Below are 13,175 nucleotides of genomic sequence, written 5' to 3'. Positions count from 1 at the left end.
TGCAGAGTTTCCCAACGTATCAGTCTTCTACTTGGTTCAGCTATAAGAAAAGAGTGTACTGAAAATGATTAACTTTTTGAAATGATTCCAGACATGATTTAATAACATAACCCTTTCTTTAACAACAATTTAACATCCTCACTTCTCTGTGCCACTATTATAAATCCTCCAGGTAGAAATCTTTTCCTCAATTAACTTCCTGTTGATTTCTATATCACTGTCAGCTGAAATAAAAACTTTAGGTTTGCATGGTGTCTCTAGCTTGAGGCCATGACGGTGATGGTGACATTGACGGGTTCGTCCCCTGGAGGGAGGTTTGTGGGTGTTGCGGTGGGTCGTGGCAGCACCACAGATGGTCCTGGGAAAAGAAATGATATCAGGGGATACAGAAAGAATTACAAAACACAACAACAGCAGATGGCAGCTATCAGGGGATGCTTAGAGATCAGGGTTTTTCTCACAGACGTATCAAGTGCACATGAAGGGAAAAAAAAAAGTAACTACCTATCTGGTTTAAATCTAGTAATATCCACATTTCTTGGATAATAAATGTAGCACTGTTTCCAGAATTATAGCCCCTAATTTGGGCAAGAAAAACGTCCATTCTTAAGCAATGTAAAGCCTGCTACTATGATGATGATTATTATAGCTGTTAGTACCACTACTGATTGGTGTGTTACAGAATAATATAGTAATATATTGTAGTATGTCATTAAAATAATAATAAGGTTCATGTATTATTATTATTATTATTATTATTATTATTATTAGAACATTGTTTGCTTTACTGTATAATGGTGAATAAATTCCTCTTATAGTACTAAAGAAAACAGCAGTAACATCAAAGCTTCTCCATGCTCTGGATCCTAAAGGAAGATTTCACCCTGAGGGACATTAAATACATCTATCTTGAAATAGCTGTTATGTTTTTCGTGATTCTTTCAGAATTCTTTAGTGAATAGTGGTGCTAATATGCTCCAGTATGTGGTGTTGTATGTGTAGGTGGTGTTGTATGTAGGTTGTTGCTGCACTTTCATTATTCCCGTGAGAACTTGGTGGTTGTCTGCTCCACTGGTGTCACAGGGGACACGTTACTAGATAGTAGGAAAACAAAAACAAAAAAAAGCTCAGTAGTCTGAAACAAAAAAGATAATGGTCCTGTATCGCTGTTAGTTCTTTAAAATAAAACAACAGGAGCTTCTATTCACACCGTTTTCCCACAGAGGTTCCACGTCATAGTAATGAAAAATTCAACAACAAAGCGCAAAGAACAAAGACTTAGAATTTAATGCAGCTACATATACAACACAGCTGCACAGCAGCGATCTGTGAGATGACTAGCCCGATGGTGTGGATGATTGATGCTGGTATTTGCATTAAAGTTGAAGCTTTAGAGCTTTATCTGTTTGGGATGAGTGTACAGATGAGGAAGTGGGCGAGGTAGACAGACTAAAGGATTAAAGAGCTGTGTTGCTGTCTTTAGGTAGTGAGGGCTAAAGCTCAATGCACCACTATCAGCAGGTAGTCGCTGTGGGTAATGCAGAAAAATTAAAGAGAAAATATAGCAACACATCAGTAGGCAAGGTTTTATCTTTTTTTTTTTTCCATTGTTCTGTTATCATCAGAGTGGAAACGCTTTTGTGAAATCTGCAGATGTTTGTGATATTTGTTCATTTATTTTCCATTCGGTCTGATGAAGTCACGATCATTTAGTAAGGAGAGCTTTCTGTCATTTTAATTTCACAAATAATTGCAATTACACGAATATCAGAAGACGACAATGAGTTGTGCCTGAAATAAGGAGTTGCGCATCTGATAGCGTTCCAGTTCACTGCCCTTATGAGACGAAGGCCATGTGTCCGGGAGAAACCACGCAACAGAGCATTCCAGGATGCAGTGATGGAGAGACATTTCACAGAAAGTGTCTGGCTGCAGCATTTTATAATGTCATGGGCCATCGTCCATCAATGTCTATATGCTGTGTGCACATCTATTAAAGAACAATTAATGCGGTGTTATTTCAGGCTGCCGAATGTAGCAGGGGCTAATGAAATTGCATATCGTAATTTCTGGGCACGTCTTGTACCACAGATTTATGATGCGCTGGATGGCACGCACATCCCTATTCTTTCTCCAAAGGATGACTACCGTTTAACATTAATCACAAAGCCACATCTATTGTCTTCCAGGCACTTGTCAATGAGATATGGGAAATTCTTTTATTTTGTATGATTGCCATTTTTCTTTGCAAACATTGTCTCCAAATTATTTTTATACCTTTGAAATATCTCTACAGAATTTTTTGTTAAAGTTAAAGAAATAAATTTAGCAAAATTTTATTGATAATATGCTTTAGCTTTTTCGGTAAACATTTTTAATAAGCTAAACCTTTTTATGCAAAAGAATCATTAAATGGAAACATAGCTACTAAAAGATGTTTGAACCAAAAACTTCTTCAGGGTGGATTTTTCCTTTTAGGTAGCATATGACCAAGCTCCATTCTTATGAACTGGACACCAGTTAAAATATCTGAATATACACTGTGTGATCGAGTGCATTAGGATTGGTCTGTTGAGATTATAAATCTTACCATCAGTGTCAAATTAAAATGAACTCCAATTCTCATTTACAAATGAACATTTTTTTGTGAAATAATTGTTGTGTATGTATGTTTGTGTATGGTACCTTGACTTGTCTCTCCTCCACCTCCATCTGCTACTGACACTTCATCCTCAGGGGAGTTGATATTTTCTCTAGACTGACTGTTTTGCCTGTGGGTAAAACCATAAATAAAATCTATTGAAAAATATGCATTTATAAATAGATATACAGGAACCTAATTGCTTTCTAGTAGAGGAATTAGCTTCTTTTTTTTTTTTTTTTTATTTTGCACTTTCTGCCGCCTGCAATGTGAATTGCATTTGCAATGAAAACAAAATTGACAAGCGTTCCCGCTTTAACATAGCTGAACCTACACCATAAACTGAAACTACATCTGCTCAGATATTTGTTTCTTAAGGAATTGCTGTAGAGTGAGGCAACTCTGTTCTGTCTGTGGGAGGAGCTAATTTCAGGGCCAGAAAATTTTGAACTGAATTAAAAAGAAAATAAGTCACAAAAGTAGATAAATCTGTTGCATGAACATCTTTGAAGCTGTAGCAATATTTCAGGTCTAAAACACTTTTAGAAATAGCAAATATCTTTAACTAAGTAAAAAAAAAAAACTTTCCTAAATTCAACTTCAAAAATTACCAAGTTATCTTCAAGTTCAAGCTTGGCATACATACCTGCCAAATATCAAATCATGAAGACCTGCAGAAATAAGTTTGCAACACATATTAGCAAATGATGCCCATGAAATGAAATCTTAATCCTGAATTACAAGGAAAATATGGCGATATGGCGAAAAAAAGCGATACCCTTGTCGCGATGCCATACTTACGTGGGTTGTTGTTACGATTCCTCACTACATACATGAACAGCAGCACTGTAGCTATGGTCGCCACAAGCATGCCTCCGATAGCTGCTCCAATAACAGCGGGGTAAGCATTAAAGCCTGGAAGAGCTGGAAGACAGCAAACCTTGATTAGTATTCATCTGCCAATAACATCCTCTAGTATAGTAAATGTTTTCATTTGTTATGAACTGATCTAGTTACTGTATTTCTTTTTGATTCAAATAGTATTTGCTGTTATATTGCCTTAAAAGGACAAATAAAAAAGACTAATACAGTCCAACAATAATGTTAGAAAACGGTCAGGGAATTAGATGACAGACAGATGAAGTAAAGAGACAGCGTGTCAGAGTGAGTGTGTGAGGTTTGTTTGTTGTTGTGGTTAAGTGGTGAACTTGTGATGGTGCATTTCACCTAAGCAGACAAAACAAAACAAAACAAAACAAACAAAAAAAAAGAACAATTTCCGTTAGCTTGCTCACGGTCAGTAGAATTAATATGAACTGTTGTATCATAGTTATTCAAAAGCAGTTTCTGTATAAAATATCTTCAGGGACATGTTCAGTATCCAACTGCATTCATTTTGTAATAAAGCTACAAAGCTAGTGTTGTTAGCTTGTGCCCCAAACTGCATCCAGTTCACCATATTTCACCATGTTACTGGACATTGTACAGGTTGGACAATTGAAATCATTTCTTTAGTACAGGTTGGTATCATTACACCATCAAGTACCGCCTTCCAAAGTCTGATTTTTTAGAAATCAAATTGTTTACTCTATATGTTCCCAAATCTGGACCTGCAATATCTCCTGTTCTTGCACTTTTTAATGTATTCTGATTTAACACGCAGACCTCCACTCAAGAAGTGCTGTTAATTAGCTGCTTAGTCAATAAGTCGAATCAGGAGTGTTGGGAGCAGAGAAAACATTAAAATCTGCTGAAAAGGGAGTACTTCAGGATCAGAGCTAGGAACCTTCTGACATATACTAATGAGTTTGATTTAAATATGCTAATATTTCCAGTACCTGGCACAACATTAGCTTTGTAGCTGCAGTGCAAAATTAAAGATCAGATTTCAGACTCCATTACATGACATATCATACTATCCACATTACCAATGACAATTTATAGTTATTAGCACAGGATGTAAGTTGTAAACCTGATCCAATTTAACATCAGTTCCCACCTGGACTCTTGACATCTGAGGGATGTCCAATAGTGCGGTGATTGACAGCCGTGATTCGGAATGCATACGTGCCAGACGGATCCAGGTTGGTGATCTGAAAGCTCCGGGCGCTGGAGTCCAGATCTCCTACCACTTTTTGCCAGAGTGGAAACGGAAGATTTTGGCGTTCTATGAAGAACCCAGTATAGTCATCATCTGACAGGATCAGCCACTCCATATTAACATCTGTCCGTTGACGACTGCTGTACATAATCTTACTGATGGTGATATTTGGAGGCATTGGGTACCCTGAATGGAAATTCAGTCATTAATGCGTAAGTTTGACAGCTTACATGTATTCACTAAACACTTCCTATTCATCATTTTATTTGACTGGCAGTTACTTTTACAATGTATTCAGAAGTTCAGAATTTCCACATTCGTTCCTCAGCATATTCTGAAATTGTAAAAACTACTTGTGGATTTGGAAAGCAGTTCTTTTTTTGCCTTCTAAATTAGGCAGCAGTTTTATTAATATTATGAAACTTTTTCTTTAAATTCTTAGGGTTATTATTAATTAAAAACAAAGAACATTATAAAAAAATTAAGCTTAGAGTTCACAGATTTTCTGAGTATTGCCCAAAATCTCTGGATCATTAGAAATATAATTATATGTGTGGTTTTCAAAGAAATACATCTATAAAATGATAACTGGAATAATAAACTATTATCATTAAAATATTAAAATATCATTAAAATATCATTAAAATATCGTTTCAGTCAAACAATTTTTACCAAATATTGCTTCACTACATTATCAATTATAAATAGAGCTAGCGGTTGCCTGTCAAAAGTTGAGAAGAAAATCCAATACAAAATAATCTCTGCAAGACATCTGTGGTTAAATTAACTTGTAGTACACTCACTAAGCACCACCAGTAAGATGGGAATCTCTGCTCCTCCGACAGCATTGGTAGCAGAACACCAGTACTGTCCACCATCCACCATGCCATCTGTTTCCCGGACAGTCAGGTTGGACCAGGCAGCAGCTTGCTGAAGAACATACTTTTTGGGTGTGCCACTGTCACCCACCTTTTGTTTCATATTATTGTACCAAGTAATCTCTGTGACTGCAGGATAGTTTCTGCTTAGTATGCAGGTGAGTTGGACATCATTTCCCTCATACACTGAAACAACACTGCGTTGAGTCATTAATACTGGTGCCTCTGGAAGAAACAATGGATAAAAAGAAAGGCTAACACACTTAAGTTAATACAGCAACTAAATGTTGTCTCTGGATGAACAGACCTTACCCAATTTTAACACACACTGCTTGCTCTCTTTAACTAGTGGATGTTTGGCATGGCAAACAAATGCTTTTCCACTGTAGGTGGCGCTGGAGCGCAGGACCAGGATGTTAGAGTTCTCTTCAGATGTTCCCTGAATATCTCCTGAACTTGAAGCCCACCATAGCAAAGCCCGAGGGAAACCACCCTCCCAGGAGCAGGACAGCATCAGGTACTCGTTATTACGAGTCGCATATGCAAAACACTGTGGTTCGTGATTTGGCAACCCTGGGAAACAAGGGATGTTGGACCAAAGGCTAATATATCATTGATTGAGTGTATTTATAGGTCTGTAAACCATAGTACTCACATGTCCTGGTGCTACAGCTCTGTGGGAAATTACGTGCCACATGTGAGCCATAGCAGGTAAATGCAGAGTTGTTAGTCGTCTCAGGCCCTGGCTGAATCCGAGTGATGTTAGAGACACCCTGTGAATTATCACCATTCACATATGGACTCCAGTTGAGGGTAGCTGGAGGGTAACCCCCCTCCCAGGAACAGATGAGAGCTAAGTCATTGTAGTTATTAGTTGGGAAGATAGAACAAGATGGCACACCATCTGGTGGATCTGTGAGAAGAAAATCATTGAATAAAACTGAAGGGAAGTGATGCGGAGAAGCCAGAGCCTGTAAAACTAAGAGCTAGAGGCAAGGTATATTGTACTAGCTACATGTAAACACATTGATAAGCAAATTGATTTACGGCATTTGAGCTAATTTGACAATTGAATATTTACCTTTTATAAAAAGCATAGAGTATTTTTAAAAAACTTGTGGTAGTTTTCCAAAATTGAAACGTTTTTGGGGTGGGTGGGTGGGTGTGGGGTATGGCTCTTATTGGTCACACCATCAATTTTTTGAAGAATACAAATAGAAACAACTTTATTTATGACAAAAAACTTACTGTTCTATAGCAGATTGGTAGTCTTAGGGAGACCACTGTGAACTGTATTCAGAGCTGGCAACTTAAGTTCAAAAGGCATGTCACTGTTTATGCTGGGAATGTTATGCCTATTCAAAAATGGGTTACACGCATGCACAAGTCGAGTGTCTGGGAGCCCCATTCAGAATATGACAACAAACTGGGTATAATTCATGCCTCTAAGGTTGCCTCTAGTAGTGCCTAAGACTAGGTTTAGCAAAAGAAAAATGGAGAAAAATCATAAGTAACTGAGACATACCTAAAGAATAACAGCTCTATACCTTCAATTTCACAGCTACCAGAAAGTTGTCTTTACCTCATCCAGATGCTTGTTGTAGACAGTGGACAATATTTTGCTGCACATCCCCGGTCAATGGACATCTAACAATGTGTGTATGTGTATACATGGATATAGGGGAAAGTATAATAGGAAGCAAAGAAGTGAATGATAGACAAGTAAAGTTCAGACAAGACCACACTAGAGGTTGACCAGAAGAGGTTGCATGGAAGAAAAATTCCATATGATCCAAAGAGAGTCATGACAATAGAAGACTCACAGTAGACGGTGAGAGTGATGGTTTTCTTGGAGCGTGTATTCAGGTAAGTGTTCTGGGCCAGACAGGCATAATAGCCTGTGTGCATTCGTAGGATCTTAGTGATGGTGAGCTGTGGTCCAGTGTAGACCTGGGAATTGTTGTAGAACCAGACATACTGACTGGGAGGGTTAGATGAGGCTTGACATAGCAGGGAAACAGTCTCTTTCTCCAGAGCTGAGTATCCTCGATCTGTTACTGAGTAGGGTGTTACATCAATCTGAGGCAGATCTGGTCCAACTAAAGAAATGGAACACTTGTTTAAGGAACTGCTAAACCTCACTGAAAATGTATGAAGAGGATATCTAAAAGAACCCAGAGGTTCAAATTCTCACTCACATATGACGTCTAACCAGATACGGTCACCACTCTGCTGATTGACCTCGTTCTTGGCCATGCACCTGAACCAGCCTGTGTGGTTGCGGCTTATGGAGGTGATGTTTATCAGATCGCTGTCGCTCTCAGCCAGTATGTTGACCTGCCCACTATGGTTCTCCAGTTCCCAGACATAATGAACTGGGCCTGTGCCATTCTCCAGACCACAGCGCATCCACACTGATGCACCCTCTATTGGTGAGGAGTCACTCAGCAGGATGAAGGGTTTGGACACAGGCACTGTAGGACACATGTTAGCATTACTATTCTTGTTAAATAGCAAGCACAACATCTGTAAGCAGACACTGTACATGTGCTAGATATGCATTTACCAATATTGACAACAGAATTAACCATCTTTCTCTACACCAGTCTATGCAATCTTGCTAACATTATCCTGTTTTCCTCCAGGATAATTATATACCTAGAGATTTAGAGAGGTCTTGAACCCTTTAGACTGTTTTACATTTTAGAAATTGTAACAGCTAAATTCTGTATTCTGAGATTACTTTTCTGGTCATATGTTTGTTTCAAAGTATTTTAGCATTGTGTACATAATATGTATTATATGAACATAAATGCAGTTAAAATGGGGTTACAATGACTACTGTGTGTGTATATTCACTGTGTGAATTCTCTATGATCAGAGTTTCTCATTCTGAAATAATTCATATTGCACAAGTGGAAAAAACAAAATCCAAGCTGGAGAAAATCCAACACTGGAGACGTAGTTCCAGAGCAAAAACAGATTAAAATGCAGTTGTGTTTTTGTTTGGTATTGCGGATGGTAGAGCGAAATGGCTAGATTTACCAAGCCTTGTTAAATAGATCTGTTCACACTTGCTCAGCTCTTGTGTACATTAGCTGCCTGTATAGATGTCTGATATTCACCCCACCATGGACACATGATAGCTTGCTAGCAGTAATGCCTGGGTCACAGTCGTGAGAAACGAACCCATAGCTGCTCATGATAAAAGCACTGACCTGAACCTGCCTTTTTAGATATGACAATTAACCATGGCTTGATTAGCATTTGTGTACATTAGCATATCAAACTTGTTTGAAATCAACATGGTTTTTAGTGAAAAGTTAGGAATAATTCATAGATAAAGTAGACTAACATAGTTTAAATGACTCTAAAGCTGTCTCCATAAAAACTGGACACAATTATTTACGAAAATCTTACATTCATTCATTCATTCATTGTTTATACCCGCTTATTCCTAGGACTCCTAGGGTCACGGGGGTCTGCTGGAGCCTATCCCAGCGCACATAGGGCGAAAGGCAGGGGTACACCCTGGACAGGTCAAAAATCTTACATGTTTTCCAGTATATCATTTGTGTTTGTGACCACCTAGGGTTTACATGTAGAGTCTTGAATTGGGCCAAATATTGCAGTGATTGAAGGAAAATTATGCTTAGCAGATGCATGTTTTCAAATTTTGTATGCTCTATTTTTTAAATGTATTTTTAAAAAACATTTTTGTTCATTTATAACTGTTAATATACACATCATTTTCAGTAACATTGTAGCTATATTAATATAACATTTCTGGATGCAATATTTATTCTTAACGCTCCTTAAGAATTAATAACAAATGGGTTCTACTTCTTCTTCTTCTTCTTCTTCTTCTTCTTCTTCTTCTTCAAAAATTCAACTCTTGCCATCTTGACCTTAAATCTTGGGTAAGTGATTCCTAGTGAAATAAAAACTTTAACTGTTTGCCCATAATGCACTTGATATTGCTATAAATTTCCCATAACTGACTTAATTAAATCCTATGAGGTGTGAATAGTCTGCGACCTGCTTATGTTTAATACATATTTCACCTTATATATTTTTAATACTGCTTACTTCTGAATCAAAATTCTATTCCATCTTACAGTAGATTCTTTGTTTTTGCCTGTAAAACAATACCTTTCCCATTACAGTTTTTTTTAACTGTTGCTTAAATACTATTAAAACTGTTTTTGGGTCAATGGTTCAAACCTGAATGAGGTTTGAAATAAAAAAAATGATATAGTTGAGGTAATTTTTTTTAAAAATGGCCATGTTTGCACTGTAAAATCAATTTTATTTCTTTGTCTCCTTTAGAAAGGTTTCATACAAGGTAATTGAGCTATCTAGATAAAATGGCATTTTACATAGTTCACTTAATTTTTTTCCAGTTAAACTTGAAACCTTGGTACTGATCTGTGTTAAGAAGACAACCTAGACTCTGACGCATTAAGAGATAGATTTTCTCATGTAAGAAATACTGTTGAGCTCATCCTGTATTAGATCTCACTCTGAACACTAGTCACTAACCTAAAACACGCAGATACACATAATAGTAGTAAAGCTTGGCTCCTTCAGCGGTGTCGTACAGAGCCTGGCAGGTGTATAAACCCTCTGCTGCTAGAGGAAGTTTTGCTATGGATAGAGAGGCGCTGTTACTGATGACGTTCAGGTCACCCAAATCTTTGGCCAATTGCTGCAGCTTTGGACCCTTTCCAAAGTTATACACCACGGCTCGAATCGTATCGGTGCCTGGTTTGGTAAAGCTCCAGATGTAGACATCGGGGAGAGTAGGGCCACATTCTAGGATTACTCCTTTGTCCACCACTCCATTGGTCCTGGTTTCTCCGTAGATGACTTGCCCTGGATCCACAATCTCCAGACCTGAAAGCATAATGCAGTACCAGACTTTTCAGAAGAGTGACAAAAAATCTATGCATTTTACATTGAAAAAAAGATGCACGCATGGATAAAAAAATATAAGTTATTTAAAATATAACACAGTGCCGCTGAATTCTCAAATCTGATTGGTCAAAAGCTCGGAGAGTAGTTCAGCAGCTTCACACCCTCACTCTAATAAATAATAAATTATATCGCAAAAAATCATTTGTGTCAACAACTGACACAAATGATTGTAGTTGCAGATTCTCTGGAATATAACAAGCTTCATTTTTAACTTAAAGAGAGAACAAAAATAGAGGTTGGTGAGGGAACCACAGCTATAACGTAAATGATAACAAGAACTTGTTTTGCTGATGTTCCACAACATTAAATGTAACCATAAATGAATATTGTAGAATTTGTTGTTTCTTATTAAATAACAAAAGTGAGTGTAAATTGTATCTGTAAAAAAAAAACTGGTGATAACAGTAACTTTCAATGGTGCTACAATCCTTTCTCAGTAATCTTTCTGAATTTCATTCCATCGTGTCAAGTGAGTAAAAAATAATGCAGAAATTAGCAATCACAATGCCAGAAGTTTTTGTTAGGGCATGACCTCTTACCATGTAGAAGGAGAGGAAGCAGGAATACAGTTATGGAGAAATCAGCCAGCCCTAACAGTCTGTGTACCATGGTGCCATGACGCTCAGGTGACCAATGCCGTATCCTTTAGGAAGAAAAGATCCATTAGAAATTTCCTTTGAAAGAAAAGAATTTTCTCGTCTTCTGAAAACAAACAGTGTCCTGTCCAAGCAATGAGTCTAGTTGGTGTACACAGGCAGCGAGAAGCTGAGTAAGAGCTGATCGAGTCTCTCTAAACTGATTTGGTTTGAATTATTCATCAACACGTACCCCAAACCACACACACCCTCCACCCCCCGCTTTCCATTTGCAGGAATGCAGTGGAGTAGAGAGGAGAGACTGGGTTTTAGATGACGCGATGATACCTGTATCTCATTTATTATTGAGGAGCACACCAGGATCTGTGGTCTTTGTACCTTTCCATTGCTTCGCACACAGCGGGCGAGAAACTTACCTACACCTACAACACACTCTGTCCAAACACAATGATTTTACATTCCTACAAAATGACCCCAGTCATGACCTTTTCCTAGCACACATTCACGACATTACAAAACATGATCTGCAATTACATTGAACCAAGAAAAAAAAAATGAAAGAATGTTTACAATGAATTATCACCTCATAGTAATCTTGTCAATTGATTTAACTGTTATAATTAAAGACACGTCTTTGCTCAGTCAATCTTTGCGACATTCCTAGTTTAAATGTGACTAATCTTTGCACACTCATGCCATGAGATGATAGTAATTTAATCACAGATGCTGATTGAGTCTGCGAGCTCATCCGTCTCTCTGTTTGAGGTCACTACTGTGCTAATGTCTAATACCGAGTCATATTTCAACCAACAGCAATATTGTGTTCAGCCAGGGAAGGGAAACTAAGAGCTCTCTACATTCATTGATGAGGTTCTCGTGTTACGCATCCGTGTAATGTGAACAAACACACTGATCCGTGCCTTCTCAAAGGCAAATACACACAATTAACCTGAAGACTATGCGAGCGTTTGAAAAGATATTTGGTTAAAGAAATGAAAATTCTCTAAGAAAATTTTAATTCTCTACATTTATAAAATATAAGTGACTATTTTTTTATGGGGGCTGTCTGGAAAATGTAAAAGGCCAATCTGGATCCTTCTAATTAGCAAAAAACCTACATTTACACTACCGCTCAAAAGTTTGGGATCACCTGCATATTTCAGCTTGATTTCAGCTATGGAGGAAGACTCCATCAAGCCAATCCATCTTGTGGGAGATGCTCCAGGAAGCATGGGGTGAAATCTCATCAGATTATCTTGGAAAAAGTGACAGCTAGAATGTCCAGGCTGTAATTGCTGCAAAAGGTGTTTTTTTTTTTAATGAAGGCAAAGTTTGAAGAAAACATTCATCATTTCCATCAAAATCATTATTTCTAACTCTGACATGTCAGCATGTCCTGTTCTATTGCTATGTTTTCTATTCAGACTAATTTTGTGTGTGTTTCCTTGGAAAACAATACAATTTTTGAGTGATCCCAAACTTTTGAGCAGTAGTATATTTGTGTTACATTGTCTGTAAGACAAATTCCATCTTATAGTAACTAACAGTCTTACAGTAACTGAGTCAAACATGTGTACCTTTAATAATGCACTCATTTAGAGTCCTCATACAACCTCAGAGTGGGTGATGCAGATACAAAACAAATACTAAATACAAAGATTTAAGGATTTTATGGAATATTTCCACCCTTTAATGTATGCCCTATTCTATGTAGTAGTGATTGTTATCTCTTATTTAAGTGCTTAATGACATTTCTTTTCCTCCTATTAACCACCACTGTAACTGCATTAACAATGACCCCCTGTGACCTCAATGTGGCACTCAATTGCTAAATAGCTCACAGGAATAACAAAAGCACAGCACCAACCACCAAATTTCAACCACCGAATATACATGTTTACACTGCAATATTTGTGATGTCGGTTGAATAGTTGGTGCTGTCCACTTTATTAAGAATACCTTTATGCCTGCACATTCATGCA

At 37.6% G+C, this 13,175-nt stretch overlaps 1 protein-coding gene across 1 annotated transcript; it reads right to left on the bottom strand.

Moving 5' to 3' along the window:
• Positions 1 to 142: 142 nt before the first annotated feature.
• Positions 143 to 11,327, bottom strand: LOC131369167 (V-set and immunoglobulin domain-containing protein 10-like 2). Its single transcript, XM_058415642.1, has 12 exons — positions 11,137 to 11,327; positions 10,163 to 10,516; positions 7,819 to 8,094; positions 7,444 to 7,719; positions 6,276 to 6,533; positions 5,933 to 6,193; positions 5,546 to 5,845; positions 4,641 to 4,928; positions 3,443 to 3,565; positions 3,288 to 3,312; positions 2,686 to 2,771; positions 143 to 358 (listed from the first exon to the last, which is right to left on the bottom strand). Exons 1-12 carry the CDS (start codon positions 11,204 to 11,206, stop codon positions 258 to 260), a joined length of 2,418 nt encoding a protein of 805 aa, XP_058271625.1. The 5' UTR covers positions 11,207 to 11,327; the 3' UTR covers positions 143 to 257.
• Positions 11,328 to 13,175: the final 1,848 nt, after the last annotated feature.

The sequence above is a fragment of the Hemibagrus wyckioides genome, linkage group LG18 (assembly GCF_019097595.1).
Source record: "Hemibagrus wyckioides isolate EC202008001 linkage group LG18, SWU_Hwy_1.0, whole genome shotgun sequence".
Taxonomy (NCBI): domain Eukaryota; kingdom Metazoa; phylum Chordata; class Actinopteri; order Siluriformes; family Bagridae; genus Hemibagrus; species Hemibagrus wyckioides.
This window is presented reverse-complemented; position numbering and strand designations above follow the sequence as displayed.